At 44.3% G+C, this 19,195-nt stretch overlaps 1 protein-coding gene across 1 annotated transcript in view; it reads left to right on the forward strand.

Annotated features, from left to right (window-relative positions):
* LOC115092047 (intraflagellar transport protein 88 homolog) overlaps positions 1-19,195 on the forward strand; it is a 353,514-nt gene that overhangs the window by 265,134 nt on the left and 69,185 nt on the right. Inside the window, exons 20-21 of the mRNA XM_029602513.1 lie at positions 4,121-4,271; positions 17,076-17,191. Coding sequence (XP_029458373.1) covers positions 4,121-4,271; positions 17,076-17,191 — 267 coding nt within the window. The remainder of the gene's footprint in view (positions 1-4,120; positions 4,272-17,075; positions 17,192-19,195) is intronic.

Consider the following 19,195-nt stretch of genomic DNA (forward strand, 5'->3'; position numbering starts at 1 on the left):
CCCGGATGTAGGACCTGTCTTGCTCGGTAGGGGGAGCAGCTGGATCAGCAGGGGACCGGGAAGTGTGGCGACACACCTGCGTGTGCTTGGCGACACACCGGTGTGTCATGACACACCGGTTGAGAACCACTGGTCTAGATAATAATATAGCAAACAACCTCCCCATTTTTATTAACAACATTATAGGGATGTGTATTTGTTTAAAACAGGGGTCGGGAACCCATGGCTCGCGAGCCAGATATGGCTCTTTTGAGGGCTGCATCTGGCTCGCAGACACGTGTCGCCATACTTCGCGGTTCCCCGCTGACCCAGCTGCTCCCCGGTCCTCCGTCGCCCGGGCTTAAAATGCTGTCAGCCCGGGCGGAACGCGGCAGGACAGCTGGAGTCAGCGGCACCCGGCGTGCTCTCTTCTCCTCCCCCCCCCCCCCCCCCCCCGCGGCCCGGAAGAGGAAGTGGAGAGCATCGGGTGCCTGCGCGGGAAGAAGAGACCACACTAGCGTGGTCTCTTCTTCCGCGCAGGCACCCGATGCTCACCACTTCCTCTTCCGGGCCGCGGGGGGGAGGAGAAGAGAGCACGCCGACTGGAGTCATCCGGGTGCCTGCGCGGGAGTCATCGGGTGTCAGCCGGGTGCCAGCGCTGGAGTCATCGGGTGCCTGCGCGGGTCTTCCCGCGCAGGCACCCGATGCTCTCCACTTCCTCTTCCGGGCCGCGGGAAGAGGAGAGCACACCGGTGCTCTCTTCTTCCCGCGGCCCGGAAGAGGAAGTGGAGAGCATCGGGTGCCTGCGCGGGAAGAAGACTGCAGCGCGGCTCGGAGGAAAATGAAAATCTGCAACCGCGGCCGATGGGACTCCGCCTTCGCCTCCGCGAGGGCTGAAAATGAAGGAGGTTAGCGTTGGGAGGTGGCTGCTGCTGCCGCGAGTTCCCGGGGGGGGGGGGGGGGAGAGAGAGAGAGTGAATGAGCGAGCAAGCATGTGTGTTTGAGATCCTGTGTGTGTGAGTGAGAGATTGCATGTATGTGAATGATTGAGAGCCTGTATATGTGAAAGAGAGTATGTCTGTGATTGAGATCCTGCCTGTGAGAGAGAGAGCATGAATGTAAGTTTACCATTGGGAACCTGTATGTGTAAGTTTGTAATTGAAACCTGTTTGTTTGAAAGAGTATGTGTGTATGATTGAGATCCTTTGTGTGTGAGAGAGATCATGTGTATGTATGATTAAGAGCCTGTGTGTATAAGTAAGAGAGAGATCATGTGTGTCTGTGTCTGATTGACAGCTGGTTTAGGTGATGGAGCATGTGAGTATGTGATTGAGAGCCTGTGTTTTAAATGAGAGAGAGAGACCATGTGTGTCTGTGTGTGATTGAGAGCTGATTTAGGTGAGGGAGCATGTGAGTATGTGATTGAGAGCCTGTGTGTAATTGAGAGAAAGAGAGGACATGTTTGTAAGCATGTGAATGAGAGTCTGTGTGTGAGAGAAAAAGACAGCATGTATTTATGTGATTGAAAGCCTGTGTGTGTGTAAGCGTGAAAAGATAGACAGCATGTGTGTAAATGTGTAATTAAGAGCCTATATAAGTGAGAGAGAAAAAACATTTGTATATGTGAGTGACTGAGAGCATGTGTGTATAGGTGTGTCATTGAGAGCCAGTGTGAGAGAGAGCGCTGGTATGTGACAGAGAGGAGAAAGTTCCAAGCAAACCACCCCACCTCCTGCTAATTCAGAACAATCTCAGGACACCTGGATATCAAACGTTCCCAGGTATGCAGAGCAAAAAAATTTTTGTATCCTTATTATTTTCATTACTGGATCTTTGTGTCTGCTATTTTGAAATATTTTGTTGGTATCTGGAAATGTTTTATATGAGTTTTTAATTATTGGATATTCCACTCATCAGCTGTTTCGAAATATGTTCTTTTGTTAGTACAGTTTTACTGCTGATGATTTTATATTTCTTGATTTGTTTTATAAGGATGTGTGATGTTTCTTTTTTCCTTTGTTACACTGCATACAGAGACTCTGGCTTGTTGCAGTTTCCAATTCAGTTTTTGTCTGCATGCTTCTTGTTATGCGTTTTGGTCTCTTTATTCTATGTTAGGTGAGGGACAGCACGTGATTCAGGTGAGGTTTTCTGCTGGCGTGTAGTTTCTGTGTAGGACTCTATAGCAGCCTGACTTGGTCCGTTTTCCTAATAGGAGATGTATTGGTGTCTTAAGGCCTGGTGTAATATTTTCAGAGACTTATTGTACTTTAAAAGTGTGATCTTACATAAAATGCACACATTTACTTGTATTTAGTTTTAAACATATTGTATGGCTCTCATGGAATTACATTTTAAAATATGTGGCGTTTATGGCTCTCTCAGCCAAAAAGGTTCCTGACCCCTGGTTTAAAACAATGATAAAGGGAATGGACAACTCCCCTATGAGGAAAGACTAAAGAGGTTAGGACTTTTCAGCTTGGAGAAGAGACCGCTGAGGGGGGATATGATAGAGGTGTTTAAAATCATGAGAGGTCTAGAACGGGTAGATGTGAATCGGTTTTTTACTCTTTCGGATAATAGAAAGACTAGGGGGCACTCCATGAAGTTAGCATGTGGCACATTTAAAACTAATCGGAGAAAGTTCTTTTTCACGCAGTGCACAATTAAACTCTGGAATTTGTTGCCAGAAGATGTGGTTAGTGCAGTTAGTATAGCTGTGTTTAAAAAAGGATTGGATAAGTTCTTGGAGGAGAAGTCCATTACCTGCTATTAATTAAGTTGACTTAGATAATAACCACTACTATTACTAGCAACGGTAACATGGAATAGACTTAGTTTTTGGGTACTTGCCAGGTTCTTATGGCCTGGATTGGCCACTGTTGGAAACAGGATGCTGGGCTTGATGGACCCTTGGTCTGACCCAGTATGGCATGTTCTTATGTTCTTATGTTAACAAATGGGAGAGAGATTGGTGAGGGTAGGGAAGAAAGAGAGAGGGGAAACTGGTTGTGGAGAGCGAGAGACAGTAAGTCTGCTGAGATGAAGGGATGAGAAGGAGGCTAGGGGTAGGGGAGATTTGATAATAAAAACAAATTTAAATGTAAATTTTTTTGTGGGTTTCAGCTTGTAAAAAAAATGGTATTGGACAAACGCAAATTGAAATTTCTTTTTATTGGAAAACTTATAATAATTTCATAGTATTAGGTACATCAAGACCGATTGTATTGCAGGAAAAACATTTTGGATTAAATTAGGGACGAGGATCTATCCTGGTTGGCATACTATACTTAATTCAGATGTTTTACCAACATGTACTGTGGATAGTATTGTGGGTTATCAAAATAAACACTTAAATCTGGCAGCTTAAGAAAGATCTTTAAAAAGTATTGGAATATTCCAGGAAAGTACAAGGCAAGTCAGAAGCAGTCTCTCAGAACATTGTTGACATATAAAATTAAATAGATTACCACCTACAATTTACACACCAGTGAGCTAGTTTGCATAACATTTTCCTAATTAGTTGACATTATAATTTTATCTTATATATGTTAATGGGGCTGGGATTCTTGTAAGTCATGTGATTTCTTGTAAATTGAGCCCAGAAGGCAGGAAAAAAACATAAGGCTGAACTTTTACAAACTTTTTAGTTTATAGCATACATTCTAGCATATCAGCAGCCTTGAATAGTTTTAGCAGTCTGACTAATGCAATTTCACAGTGCAATATGATAGCTTCATATGAAAACCTTTCAAAGCACCCTAACATTAGCAAAGTATGTTTAAACAAAATAATAACCAAAAGTAAAGGAATAAACATGATCTCGGTAGCTGAGTTCTGATGTTTGTTTTATATGAAAATGTTAATAAAGATTCTGAAAAAAAAAGTAAAGGAATAAAATGTAAAAGAATTCCTATTTCCTGTTATTCTGTAAACTTGGAGCTCCTGATAATGAACTATTTTAACTTTTTAAATACTTCTCATAGCACTTTTGATTTTATAATATTTGAATGAAATTAATTAGCATGAAACTTTGAAATCACAAAATAAATTATTATTTGATGGCAAGCCCTAAGTAAAGTATCATACATTATTATGTAGATATTGCATGTTATAGTATCCTTAACTGAAGATATTTTAGATATGAAATGCTGGAGGATCCCAACCAGGCTATTGAATGGCTAATGCAGCTGATCAGTGTAATTCCAACAGATTCACACGCACTGGCAAAACTTGGAGAACTGTACGATAGTGAAGATGATAAACCCCAAGCTTTTCAGTACTACTATGAGGTGCTTCTATTATATGTTATTGTTCATCTCCAGGCATTCTGTACTATTTATAGAAATGGAGTACACATATTTATTTTTGACTGCTAGTCAAAGAACACATTTAGCAAATAATAAAGTGGAGACGATGAGCAGTATACAGACTGGTAACCAACCATGTTTAAGAACTATAGCATAGAAGTTCAAGGATCCTTGTCATCTGACCCTCCTGATGCAGCCCTTGTGGCAAAACCCAGTCTGTGTCGGGGGACCAAAATCTACTGTAATTTTGAATAAAAGTTGGAAATGCTTTAACTACACCTTTAATGGACATTTTGGTTTATTTCTGACAAGGATCCTTGAACTTCTAAAGAACACATTTATCCATTTGCTGTTCATAATGTTTAACTCCAGAGAGCAGAGAAAGTGTGTCACTATATAAATAAGGCATGAAAATATATTCTTACCAAAAGGAAGTACAAGGCAATAGGCCTGATTTTCATTTGGGAGTGAATTTTCAAAAGGTTTCAGTCCATAAAATTGGAAATCACGCATGTCAATAGCATCTATTTCATTTAATTTCATTTTGAAAATAGAAAGAAAAAAAAGCCAACAAAATTTTGTTGGTTTTACTTTCATTTTCATTTTAAAAAAAGTAAAAATGCAAAGCCTAGTGCTGGCATCAAGGCCTAAGCTTCATGCCTAGACCTGGTGCCAAGGCCTAGATCCAGGCTCGATGCTGAAGTATGGCCCTAGCACTGAGGTCTAGGCCAGAGCCCAGCCTGAGGTTAAGGCCCAATGCCGGGGCCCGGCCCAAGGCTTGATTTTGGCGCCCAAGTCTAGACCAGGTCTCTGATGATTTCTCTCTTCTCTTCAAAAAATTATGCATCCGGGTATCTCCCGCTGCGCATGCATCTCAAACGTTTTCAAAAAAGGGCAGAGCATAGGCATGGTCTGGGCGGGACATGGCCATTTTGGAGCATGGCCAAGACATGTGCACTTAAATACTTATGCGCCTGGGTGTGCACCCAGATCCCCTGCCGTATAAGTTTATTTCTGCTAGGGAAGAGTTATAAGTTAAAAAATAAAAGGAAAAAGCCATTTCTCAGAGTTTTAAAGGGTCTAGAGTAACTGGGGGGAGTGTAGACTATCAAACCAGGGGGTTTGGAGGACCTAGCTGTTAACTGGACAAACTGGTGAAACTGGCAATGGCATGGATACGTGTGACTTTTAAAATTCCCTGACTTATGTAGTAGAAGCAGGATTTACGCTTATAGTTGTGCGCCCACCTAAAATTGGGTACACATATGTACAAGGTCAGGTTATTTTATAACATGCGTGCATATATGCATGCAAGTTATAAAATGGCCGCGTATTTGGACACTCACTGATGCACATGCGCCAAAGTGTGCCTGTGCGCCAGTTTGAAAGTTACTGTCTATCTGGCTAATTTTAAAAGGAACACACATGCACCCATAAACACGCGTATCGGTGCATGAGCGGAGATATGCTGCGTATCGTTTAAAATCCCCCTGCTACACATATGTGTACACATGGAGTAGATTTTATAAAAGTGCGCCCGTGCGTACTTTTGTTCGTGCACCAGGCGCAAACAAAAGTACGCCGGATTTTATAAGATACGCGTGTAGCCGCGAGTATCTTATAAAATCCGGGGTTGGCGCGCGCAAGGGGGTGCACATTTGTGCAATTTGCGCGCGCCGAGCCCTAAGCGAGCTGCCCGTTCCCTCCAACCCCCCCCCCCGGTCCTATCTAAACCCCCCCACCTGTGTTTTAAAAGTTACGCCTGCCAGAAGCAGGCGTAACGTGCACGCCAGCGGGCTGCTGGCGCGCGATTCCCCAGCCCGGGACCCGTTTCGGAGGCCTCAGCCATGCTCCTGAAAAGCCCCCGGGCCGATACCATGCCCCCAACATGCCCCCCGGAACGCCCCAAATGTCGCGTCAGCCCCAACATGCCCCCCCCCCCGACACCCCCACCCCCCCCGGAAAGCCCTGGGACATACGCGCATAACCCTTTTAAAATCTACCCCATAATCTTAAGAGGTAGCTCAAGTAAATGTCCCACATGTATTTCCACTAGGGCTTTAGCAGCTTTTTCACATGTATGCAGGCAGATTTTAAAACATGCTCGCGCAAGGGAAAAAACAGTTTTTCATTTAGTCCATCTGTTTCTCCAGTTGATATTGAGGTCTTCAAGACCCCTCTGGTTCTTCATCCTGTAAGCCCCCCAGTTTACCCTGAACCGTCACATTGTGCTGAAAGCCCTAAAACTTAACATCTCTAGATTTACTCCTCATCAGGATCTGCAGCAAAGTTACGCAGATAACACATGGGCGTGTGCCATGGTCAGCTTTTTTAAAATTCTGAGTTACGTGCGTAAGTTTTAGCCCCACCCCAGAATGCCCCTGCCCTGCCCCTTTTCTACCCCCTTATTCTTGACAAGTGCATTGGTATGTATGTGCATACTTTGTGGATTATTAAAATTTGCGTTGCTCGAGCAACACTTTTAAAAACTACCTCTGTGTGTAAATAGGTTTCCCCACATAAAAACCTTTGAAAATTGTTCTGTATGAGATCTTCAAGCACTTGATCTGGCATGATAATCTGGTCCCTGATGCATCTGGGTTAGATTGTGGTATAGATCAGCACCTTATGCTATGATAACTTCATTTAAGTCTTTGAGGAACTTTATACAGAATTTGTTAATTTATCAGTTTTCCTGGTATCTTTCTCTTTTGCATGTGAAGAAAAGCCTTACTTTTGATAGCCATACTAACCAATTCTCTCATTACCTCTGTATTATCATTCATTTATATAAAATTATGTTTGTGGAACCTATTAAAAACATGTTCTTCTGCAAATGTGTGATGCAATAGATGTTTCATATACTTTCTTATAATAGAATTTTAGCTCTGGGGCTGGCAGGAGTCATATATATAACTCAATTTAATAGCAGTAGAAAATCAGCACAAGGACCAAGCTGAAGAATATAGCTAAAATATTATGCTTTTTTGCACTCAATTGTAGCTGGAAATTACAAAATATGAATCTATTTAAATTTGAAATGCATAAAATACAAACATCTTCCATTACTGTGAATGCATATATTGAAATAGTATTTAAAAGACTGGAAGCATATTCCACTGGTGTCCTATTTTAAGACAGAACAGGAGCCTATGAAATGGAAGCATTCAATAGATAACTTGATCCAAATAGAATCACTAAATATTTTACAAAGATCTGTCATCTATTCTAATTGTGCAGAGAGATGGTAATTTTAGAAAGTGTGGGGAGGTATCAGACCTGTTGATACTTTGTACCTATGTGCCTGCAAGCCAATATGTAAAGGGAAACTAACCCAACTTGAGTAATGTGTTCAGTTCTGGAACCCATATCTTTGTAAAGACACTGCAATGAGAAAGCAGATCTGAGAAGAGCTACTAAATGATGCAAGGCCTGTAACACAAACCCTACACAGATATGTTTAAGGTAACGTGGACACAAAAATAGTAGAATGGGCCTGCCAACTAGGACACCAGTTGGACCCTGGACCAGATTTCCCTGTCCGAGTTGTATTAAAACAATACACACAGTCAATAGGTTCAGTAAGATTTTATTGGTTAGCACAGAAAAACATATGCAAGGAGATGGGAAACCTGAGTCACCAATCTGCCAACTGACTTGTCCTCAGCACATTTATAGGATTTTACAGACATTGGAAGTAATTAGCTAATACTGAAGTCATGTACCCTGCAGGTGGAAAACTCCAACACACATCCAGCTAGGGCTTGGGATGAAGCACAAGGTCAGCTCACAGGTTCAAGTGATCACCAACCCACAAGCTAAGGAAAATCAGAGAGGTGGAAAGTTCATCAGACTGCTGGGTTAAGGTCAACCCTGCTAGGCCAGGGGACTTTCCACAGCTCTGATGTCATCTGCCTGCTCTGTTCAAAAATAACCCACAGTTCCAATTAGAGATCATTTGCTCCTACAGCAAATGTCTGGCATTTACTATGAAGCAGAGGCATCTGGTGTTATCTGCTGTGTTGCTGAGAATTAACAAGACATTTCCTGGCACTTGAGACAGGGACCTTCATGTAGAACCATGTAAAGGCACAACAATTCTAACGTATCTTCTTCTAATCTACTTTCTGCTTAACCTTTACCTTGCCTGATGAACAGAGTGCACAATTGCTATTAGAGAAAGCATAATTTGTCTAAGGGATCGGTCTTGACCCCCTGAAAATATTCAACAATTCTCAAAATGAACTCACTAGAGCAAAGACGAAGGAGGGATATGATGATATTTTTTATTTATTTTATTTAAAATCTTTTCTATACCGTCGTTAAGCTAGTTGCCGTCACAACGGTTCACAATAAGGCACATAATTTCAAACTTAAATGTGTTGAGTTATATTAAACAGGTGCCATCAAATACTGTAACATAGTTTCATATTAAATATTACTTAGTGGTTGTGATAAGTCATGTCTACTTTAAGTATATCGGCTATAAGATAAATTAACACTTAAGTCTTGTCCTCTGTTGTTGCAATCTAATAGAGGTAAAGTAAAATGAAATATACACACACATACCATTCGAGTAAGCTGATGTGTGTGTGTGTGGGAGTTCTTCGGACTGCATCATACAATTCCCTGGATTCTACTCTTCATTCCCTTTGTGGTATGCTTGCTTAAATAGCCATGTTTTTAAACTTTTTTTGAATGCTTTGATGTCTCTTTGTGTTCTGATTTCTAAAGGCATTGTGTTCCATATTATAGGTCCTGCCAGGGATAGGGCCCTATCCCTTACTTGAGTTAGTCTGGCTGTTTTTACTGAGGGAATAGTTAGTAGGGCTTTGTTTGCTGATCTCAAGTTTCTATTAGGGACGTGTACGTGAAGGGATATGTACAAGCTTCACCATCTGCAGGATATTGCTCCTTATCCAAGTCAGTTTTGTTATCTCCTCTCCTTGGCCCTCTACTGCAATGTTTCTAAACCCTTTCCTGGAAGCACAACTAACTAAACTGGATTTTCAGGATAGCCAGAATTATTATCCATGAGATAGATTTCCATATACTGTTGAGAAAAAAATTTGCAAAATAGAACATATTTTTATTTCTTGATTATTTTTATATTAACTTCTACAATCCACATAGTTATGATCTGAGTGACAATTCTTTTAATCAGTATTTTAAACAGCAAAGAAATGGATTGTAAGATGACAGCTTCCTCTGCACTAAGGCAGGCCAATCCCCACAAGTGGGTTATGTACCTCTGCCAGCAAAAGGAGATGGAGTAAAGGCTGACGTCACGGATATATAGCTCTGCCCCATCAGCCCACTAGTATTCTCCATCTGCTACAGATGGTGGACATTCATTTCCCTATTGGGGATTGCCTGAAGTAAAAAAATAAAGAAAAGGAAAAGACATTTGCACCGCTAGTACTTCTGAGGTGACGCCAATGGGTCCCTCCCTCAGTTGAGCGCCTTTAGTCAGGTAACCTTTTTCAAGCATGGATTTAAAAAAGAAATTGGCAAAGCAGTTGTCGAACCAGAGAGGCTTGGCAGTGAAAGCTTTTGCCCTCTCCCCCTGTAGCCGGAGACCCGGTCATACTCAAGGTGAAGCAATTGATGGACGAGGGAGGCTCGGCAGTGAAGGCTTTTGCCATCTCCCTCAATAGCTGGAGACCCGGTCATACTCTCAGCCAGGTCAGCTGAGCTCAGGTAAAAAAAAGTATGTGAAGATGAGCAGAAGACAGAGAGTAGGGAGGTTTTATTCTTCTTTTCTTACTGGGTCCTCCTTCCTTGGAGTGAGTGTTCGGTGTCTTCCTTTATCCCTCTCATTTCTCTGGGGAGTTTAGTGAAGTGGGGAGGCACAGGTGCAGTGGATTGAGTAACCTCTGGCTAGGCCCCGCTCCCAGGCTTGATTTTTCAAGCTGCATGATAGGCCGTGGCAGCACTTTTGCGCTCTTGTTTGTGTGCATGATTTCCGTGCAGCAGTGTGGTAACATAGACGCACATGTGCCTACCTACTGGTGCGCACAAGGTTGCAGCATATATGCGTGATCTATATTTTTGTGCGCCTATTTGAGACTGAGTGAGCACTTACCTGAGTGTGCAATGAGTGTCTGCTTGAGTGTGTATTGAGAGCCTGTCTAAGCGCATGCTGAATGCATACCTGAGCACACGCTAAGCGCCTAATTGAATGCGTACTGAGCGTCGACTTGAGCGCATACTGAGCATTGACTAGAGCACATACTGAGCACCTACCTGAGTGAACGCTGCCTTGAGAGCATGCTGAGCTCATACTGGGCACCTACTTGAGCGTGAACGTGCTGTGACTGTGCTTGAGCACATTTTTTCTTTGGGCACACAAGTGAAGCGAAGCAATAAGGCGCAGGTGACAATTGAGTCTAAGCGTCTTGTGATTTGCACTGCTTGCCATATAAGGGCAATACAACCAAGGATTTCTACTAGTTTATGCCGGCGCTGCCTGGCTGCTGGACAGTCTCCTGAAGGTGACTCATTGCGGGTGTCCCTTCTTGAGTTGACCCTAGGATGGGAGCATCTTCAGGAGATGATTGATCTAAGGGCATCAGATTGAAGCCTGTAGGGCCTGGTATAGGCCATCTTCCTTTCCTGAGTGGGATTTTCCAGGGATCAAGTAGTCAATGGTTGTTACCGCGTGCAAGCACTGCAGTACAGGAGTCCCTAAGGATTTGCAGGAGGACGTGGATACAGATGTTTCTGGCGAAGATATGGCTTTCTTCCCTCTGCTGAAGGGGAAATCCCTTTTGATTTGGAACTATAAAGTCCGCTGCTCCATTTCTTTTAAGTTGTTGAGTTACTGAGTCAGCTATCTCAGACTCTAAAGCTGCTTGGTGTGACTCTATGGGTGTGCAAAAGATGGATCCCTTTTGGTCACCCTACGCAAGCATCTTATTTCTTTCCCCTCCTGAAGGCAATTCAAGAGCTTATTGCCCTTGTATGGGGCACTCCAGAAGTAAACCTTAAATGGGGACATGCTTTGATGGATGGCACACCTTGGAACAGTTATATTTTCTGAAGATGGAAGTGCTGGGGTGTACTGTGTCTAAGCAGACCAACCTTCTGGTGTACGAGGTAGCCATCATAGAACATGCATAAACAATATTGTAAAAGCAAAACTTAGTTTACTAAATGTTGCTAATATATAGATAATGAGTCAGCAAAGATAAATGATATCAAAAACAAATACAGTATCACAGAAAGCCTTACATAAATCAATACAGGTAAATAGGATTATATTAATACAGACAGAAATAATATACAAAGGACACTACCCTCTTAAGTCTTCCTTTTACAAGCAGTGTCCTTAAAAACCTGGAATACTGCGAGCCCGGGGACCCCAAAAAGAACTAGCCCTTTGCTCTCTTGGATCATCCAAAGGAAATTGGCAAATGCAATTCCTTATATATCTTATTTTTCTGACTTAACTTCTCGACTGCAAGCATTAGGTACTCAACAAAAGATTTACATCCAGCTAGTTAGGAATGTATTTCAATACTAGTCTTTGATCTTCCCAGTTGTTAAGAGACACCAGATGCCTTTTGAAGTTATCTTAACTCATTATCAGCTCATTGGTGTCAGGGAGTATCAGGAATGAAGGGGGAAATAAAGACAGTGATAGTGTCATTACAATCCTTGTACGTAAATTATAGGTTATATATATATATATATATATATATATATATATATATATATATATATATATATATATGCACAATCATTAGTCATTGAACCTGTTCTGATCCATAGCTCTCTTTGCATTACAAAGTCTTCCAGGGATCTAGCTAAGCTGCCTAAAATTATCTTTTCACATCCAGTAGAAGGAGAGGCAGCTCTAAAAGATGCTCAGGATAGGAGAATTGAAGCTATCCTTAAGCAGACCTTGAGACCATGGCAATGAATTGACAAAATGCCTTTTGTTGCTCCCTGATGGCTTGGGCGAGTCTGTGCCTCTCTCAGGAACCTGAGGGAACAGGGTTGATTAACAGAGCATTGCTGCAACTGGTGCCACTTTCTTAGTTGATGTGGGCTGTGTCTTGAGAGCTGCAAGATGTCATCGGTGCTGCGAAATTGGTTGGTGGTTACAATTTCAAGTCCAATCTCATGAGGTTCCTTTTTTATTTGGAAATAAGTTGGAGAACAGATCCCTCGTTTGCCAGTAGATAAGAAGGTCATGCTAGAGGCCATGCTACAGGCTGCTAGAGGCCATGCTAGAGGCTTCAGCCATTGTCCCTATAGGGGAGTGATTACTCAGAGTTCTTGTCTTCTTCGTAAGTCTCAGTCCTTCTGATCTAGAAGCTTTGGAAAAAGGTGGGCTCCGGGAGTAGAGCACCTTGTCTTTCTCACCGTTATCAGAGCTGGGTCCGGATCATATCGGTCTAATGGGTCCTGGAAGTGTTAAGAGAAGGCCCATGCTGTGGAGTTTTATTCACATCCCTGCGGATGCTTTGTGGTCTTGCCTTGCAACTCCCTATAGAAGAGGGAGGCAGTGGAGACTTCCTTAAGGAGGCTGTTGGAGTTGAAGCCCATAATTCCTGTTTTGGATCGCAAGAAAATATGGAGTGACTTATTTCTGTATAGAAACTCTACGTGCTGTAACAACGGAAATGCAATCAGGGGAATTCTCCCATCTCTAGATCTGACTGAGGCTTTCTACATATTCCCAGTCATTACGAACATCAACGGTTCCTGTGGTGTGCCGTTCTGGGATGTCCTTATCAGTTTCAGGCCTTGCCCTTCCTGCTGGCCACTGCACCCAGGACCTTCTTTAAGGTCATGGTGGTGATAGCGGCTTTATTCCGCAGGGGGACATCTTGGTCCCCCATATCTGCTTTGCAAGAGAGTCACCTGGCTTCTCGCATGGCAAGAAGCTCCTTATAGTCGCCTCAGATGCTGGAGTGTCTTAATGCCCATGTCATTTCCTAGAAGGGCTGAGTCTTTTTGGCTGGAAGTCTCTTTCAGAAGTTGATTGTTCCAATTCAGACCCTGGAAATGGCTATTCGTCTGACAGTGTGACTTGTCTACATGTCCTGGTGTTGATGGCAGCCATGTTGTGGGTTTCCCCTGAGCGAAGGCGCACATGCGGCCTCTTCAGCACAACTTCCCGGTGGAGTCTGCTGTCTCAGGACTACATGGTGAGGCTTCTCTTGGAAGAGAGCGTCCACTTGCAGAAGTGGTTGCCAGTAGATGTTCTCAGGAAGGTGTTTCCCTGGAGCTGCCAGAATGGTAGTATGGATTGCTGGGGCACCAAGGAACTTCAAATGATTGGAAACATGTGCAGTTCAGCTGGTGTGCTTGTGTTTCATCAAGCTTCTTGAGGCTTGGATGGTTGGGATAATGTCGGGCAATGCGCCTATGAAGGCGTACTTCTTTCCTCAAGTCGGAACCGAGAACCCTCAGGTGTCAGAGCAAATGGATGCTCTCATGATATGGGCATTCTCGGCCAAGACCTTTCTGCTCTTGGTGGCACTGGGGTCACCCTTCTGGCTTTGCTAGAGACTTTGGCCAACGCAAGGTTCCAAGGTCCTTCTGTCACAGGTGTGATCCGAAGCGCTGCATATCGATGCTCTCGTTCCAAAGAGGCCACGGGACATGGAGCTATATCCCTTCCCACCATGGCCACTATTAGGCAGAGTCATGCAAAAGATTACAAGTCAGACCTAAACTTAGGTTTCTGATGCTCCGGCTTGGCTCGGAGGACGTGATAGGCTGATCTGCAGAAGCTACTCAAGTGGCTGCCATGAGTGGATCTATTGCACAAAGACCCATTCTACATGATGATCTGGGTCAATTTTTGTCCTTCAATTATTGAAGCATGGATATTCTGCTGCAGTGATTCCACCTTGCGCTGGGTTGGGATGTTTTTTTCTCTGTCTCTGGCTTATGTTAACTTTTGGAGTATTTTCAAGGACTGATGTGAGCTGCGAGGTTCTCAGCCTCTCAAAATAGAAATTTTTGGAAGTTTCACGTGGCAGCTGTAGCCTCTTCTAGGGGGGCAAGTTGATGGAGGGCTTTAGTATTCCCCTCCAGATGTGTCTCGGTTCTTGAAGGGAGTTAAGAATTTTTGTCCTCTCTGGTGGATACTAGTGCCCTTGTTGAACCTTAATCTGGTTCTGGATCCTTGGAGGCTCCTGCCTTTCAATCGCTATGTAGCATTTACTTGAATATACTTTCCTTAAGGACAGTTTATTTTATATGTGACTCGGGTGCTATGCAGTTCCAGACCGTACCTTCTGTTGCTGAAAATGGTTTCAAAGTTTCATTTGAATCAGTCTATTTCTCCTACCCGTGTTAGGCAGGAATAGAAATGAGATTGAATATTGTTTCTTATGGACCTTAGCTATCAAGCGGCATCTGAGATGTTTAGATGTCAGGAAGTCTAATCGATTGGGGAACTGACAACTCGGGCAACTTTAGCCTGTTGGAAAAAGGATGTCATCACAGCCACCTGTGTGGTTGCCAAGATTCTTTTCTCTAAATGACTTAGAGTGCATTCCGCTAGGGCTCAGGCACTACTATGGGCAGAGCCTTGATTATCGTCTCCAGCCGAGTTTTTCCAGGTAGTGATGTGGTTTTTTTGCATATCTTCCTAAGCCTTCCGCTTGGTTGTTTGGCTCAGCAGGATACAGCTTTCATGTGTGCAGTCTTAACTGGACAATGAGCAACCTCCCATCCTGTTCGTGAGTAGCTTTGGTACATCCCACTTGTGGGAACTGACCTGCCTGAGTGCAGAGGAAGGAGACATTACTACTTACTTGATAATTTCCTTTCCTCCGAGGAAGGCAGGCCAATTCCTGACCCACCCTCGGCTGCCAGTTTTTGCCTTGATTCACTCTTCAGGTGCAGTCGCTGGAGGACTGGTAGGTGTTTTACCCAGTCCCTCAGTTTAGTGAACATTAATTCTTTGATCTGCACTCACTGGGGTAGATTTTAGAAATCTACGCGCGCGAACAAAAGTACGCCGGATTTTATAAGATACGTGCGTAGCTGCACGTATCTTATAAAATCCAGGGTCGGCGCACGCAAGGAGGTGCACATTTGTGCAACTTGTGCGCGCCAAACCCTGCGCGCGCTGCCCGTTCCCTCCGAGGCCGCTCCGATTTCGGAGCGGCCTCGGAGGGAACTTTCCTTCTACCCCTCCGCACCTTCCCTTCCCCTACCTAACCCACCCCCCTGGCCCTATCTAAACCTTCCCATCACCCGACCCGGGGGCTGGTCCGGAGACCTCGACCACGCCCCCGAGCCGGCGCCTCGCCCCCGGAACGCCCCGAAATTTGAGCCGCCCACCCGACACGCCCCCCTTGCGAAGCCCCGTGTTATGGCCACCGGCGGCAGCAAGCTGCGACCGGGGCCAAGCACTCACCGGCGCAGCAGACCGCCCCGCTCACGATGACTTCTCCGGCGTCGACGGGCTCGTCTCACGGCGATTCCTGCTGCTACCAACATGGCCGCGGCGTCGGCCATTCTCCTCTTCCATTGGCGCCGCCCCCGCCGAGTTCCCTAGGGCTGCGCGCGCGCGCGGCAGAAGCCAATTATTAAAGGGGCCACGACAGGAAATGACTGGACACCTTCCTGTGGGCTCCAATGGGGTTTAGACTATTAAGGCAAGGTCTGGAGCCCCAGACCTTGCCTTGGCTTCTTGGCTCTCGTGGTTTGTTCCTGAGTTCTGTTCCTGCGTTTGATCCTCCGTGCTTGATTCCTGGACTGGCTGCGTTGTTTTCTCTGGCTCTCGACCCCTAGACTGGCTGCGTTGTATTCTCCTGGCTCTCGACCCCTGGACTGGCTTCGGTGTATTCTTCTGGCTCTCGACCCCTGGACCGGCTGTGGAGTATCCTTGGCTCTCGATCCCTGGACCGGCTGCGGAATATTCTTTGGCACTGGACTTCTGGACCGGCTGCGGAGTTTCCCTTGGCACTGATTTCTGGACTGTGCATACCGATTCCTCGACCTGCTGGAGGCGCCAGCTCAGCTTCTGATCCCACGACCTGCTGGAGGTGCCAGCTTCTGATCCCTCGACCTGCTGGAGGCGCCAGCTCAGCTTCTGATCCCACGACCTGCTGGAGGCACCAGCTCCTGATCCCACGACCTGCTGGAGGCGCCAGCTATATGGACCACACGACCTGCAGGAGGCGCCTGCATCCAGATTTCCATCTTCCACCTCTCGTGAACCTTGGACTTGGCCTCACCTTCCGGCGGCTGGGCGCACGTTCATCGCCGGACCAAGAGTCCACCTCCCAAGTCATAACACCCCAGGACTTACGCGTGTCCCGGGGCTTGCGCGCGCCGTCGAGCCTATGCAAAATAGGCTCAGCGCGCACAAGGGGTTTTTTAAGGGTTACACGCCTAACTTAAGCGCGTAACCCTTTTAAAATCCGGCCCACTGTTTTCTATGGGTTGGAAGCATGAGTGATTGATTGTTAATAATTATTTTCAAGTATGATCAGTTTGTCCACGGTTTGGCTTTTCCAGAAAATACTGGTGGGCTGATGTCGGGGCAGAGCTATATATCCATAATGTCAGCTTTTACTCTGTCTCTGCTGATAAAGGTGCATAACCCACTTGTGGGATTTGGCCTGTCTTGCTTAGAGGAAAAGAAATTAGCAGGTAAGTAGTAATTTCTCCTTTTTTGTAAAGTTGTCTCACATCAATATATAATATCTCATGCACAATGCAATAATTCATATTTTTTGCATCAGAAAGTTTAATTCCAGGTGCATAGTTTATTCCTAAATTGTGTTTCTTTCACCATTTGTGTTTTGCCAGTCATATCGGCATTTCCCTTCAAATATTGAGGTCATTGAATGGTTGGGAGCCTATTACGTTGATACCTGTTTTTTTGAAGAAGCCATTCAGTACTTTGAAAGAGCAGCACTTATTCAGTAAGTACAAATTATTAAAGTAGTGTGTGTTCTGTTTATTCTAATATTTTATCTTGAGCCTTTAACTTTTATAACAGTATGCAGGAGGCATAATAAACTATTTCAAATGCATTACATCCATAACCTGTTTGAATAGTTTCACTAGGGATGTGAATCGTTTTTCTAACAAATTGAAATATCGTACAATATTTCTAAATTCATTAATATATCAGATAAAAAAAAAAAAAGATCACTTTTCCCCCCGAATTTTCGTAAAAATCGTTTTTCACTAAAAATCGTTTTTCACTACCGACGCCATTTTGATTACTGGCAGCCGATGGCCCTTTGCCCTTACTATGTCACAGGGGCTACGCCGTCATTGGTTGACCCCAGTGACATAGTGAGGGCAAAGGGCCATCGGCGCCATTTTGACTACTGGCAGCCGACAGCCCAAGTCCAGGAGATCGCTCCCGGACCGCTCCTGGACCCCCGCTGGACCTCCAGGGACTTTTGGCAGGTCTTGGGGGGGGTCAGGAGGGTGGGGGGTTGTGGTAAATTAATTTTAGAGGTCTTGGAGGGCGTCAGGAGGGTGGGGGGTTTTGTTAAGATTTTTACTTTTTTATTAAAGATTTGTCTGCGAGCCAGATGAGCCATCAAAAGAGCCACATCTGGCTCACGAGCCATAGGTTCCCGACCCCTGTCCTAGAGGAAAGGCGACATGTTGGAGATATGATAGAAACATTGAAATATCTCAAAGGTTTCCATGCCCAGGAGCTGATAATCATGAGGAGAGGTTAAAAGGGGGTAGACTCAGGAGTAATCTTAGGAACTATTTCTTTACAGTGGAAGTGATGGAGACAACAACAGTATCTGAATTCAAGAAAGCATGGGATAAATTTAGGGGATCTCTAAGGAAATGATGAGAATTATAATTCTAAATTAATTGGATGGATGGAAAGACTGAATGGTCCATACAGCCTTTTTCTGCCATCATGTTTCTCTGTTTCTGTCTGACATCCATCACAGTTGGAAAAAGAGAGGTGTTCATCCACAACAGATTCCTATGCATTATAAAGAGGAGAGTAATGGTAGTACCTATCTGATACAAGCAGAGAAACTGAATGGAGAGAAAGCAGAAGAAAGTGTAGAGATCCTTTAGGTCTCCAATAGGCCCTAAGATGGAATACAGGTTAGGAGAAAGGAAGGAGCATACCATTACTGATAGCACTTCCTGTAAGGATGCTGGAATTAGTAGCTCCTTTTTGCATAACTGCAAGCTGGGACAGGGTATGGTGTGGCATGTTTTAGTTCGCTTTCTGAGGAGTAAGATCTGTTTCAGTTTTGAGGTTACCTGATTCTGTGACTAGGCCCCACAGCCTGTAAGCATAGAAGAGGAGGAGGAATTCCTCTTATAGTTTTGTGCTTGATCGGGTTTGCCACATATTGAAAGGAGAGTCATCATTTTAAAGAATTGATTTTTGGAGTGGTCGTTTGTGAATCCCTGCTCCTAGCTCATGGAAAGTCGGGATAGAGAAGCCCAGGGAAATTCGGGGTAGAAAAGACCTACTGCTCCCATCTCACAACACTTGGTGGAACAGTAGTGACTTGCCACAAGAGAGTTTGTTTTTTGGTAATTGAGAAGTTTTATTTGTCCTATTGGTTTTGGAGAAAATTTGCCCACTCTTCCTGACCACAAGAGGGGAGAAAGGAATTCCTCTGCTATGCTTATTGTTGGAACCTTTGACCCAAAATATTCAGTTTAACATCAGAGAAGAGAATTGTGAGTGCAAAGGAGTTCATCTGGAGTCCACCACCAAAATCTTTACCCCAGGAACAGAGAGGACTGTGAAGATTAGAGTCTGAGAGAACATCTGTGACCTCAGTCTCTTTTTTTTATTATCTTGGGAAGGGAGATACCCACTCCTGGTTAGAGGACCCCTACCATACTGGGAGCCTTTTCTAAAACCTGGGAAGAGAGGTTATCTTAGTGCCAGCCATTCTGAGGGACACATACCTAGAGAAAGC

The sequence above is a fragment of the Rhinatrema bivittatum genome, chromosome 5 (genome assembly GCF_901001135.1).
Source record: "Rhinatrema bivittatum chromosome 5, aRhiBiv1.1, whole genome shotgun sequence".
Lineage (NCBI taxonomy): Eukaryota > Metazoa > Chordata > Amphibia > Gymnophiona > Rhinatrematidae > Rhinatrema > Rhinatrema bivittatum.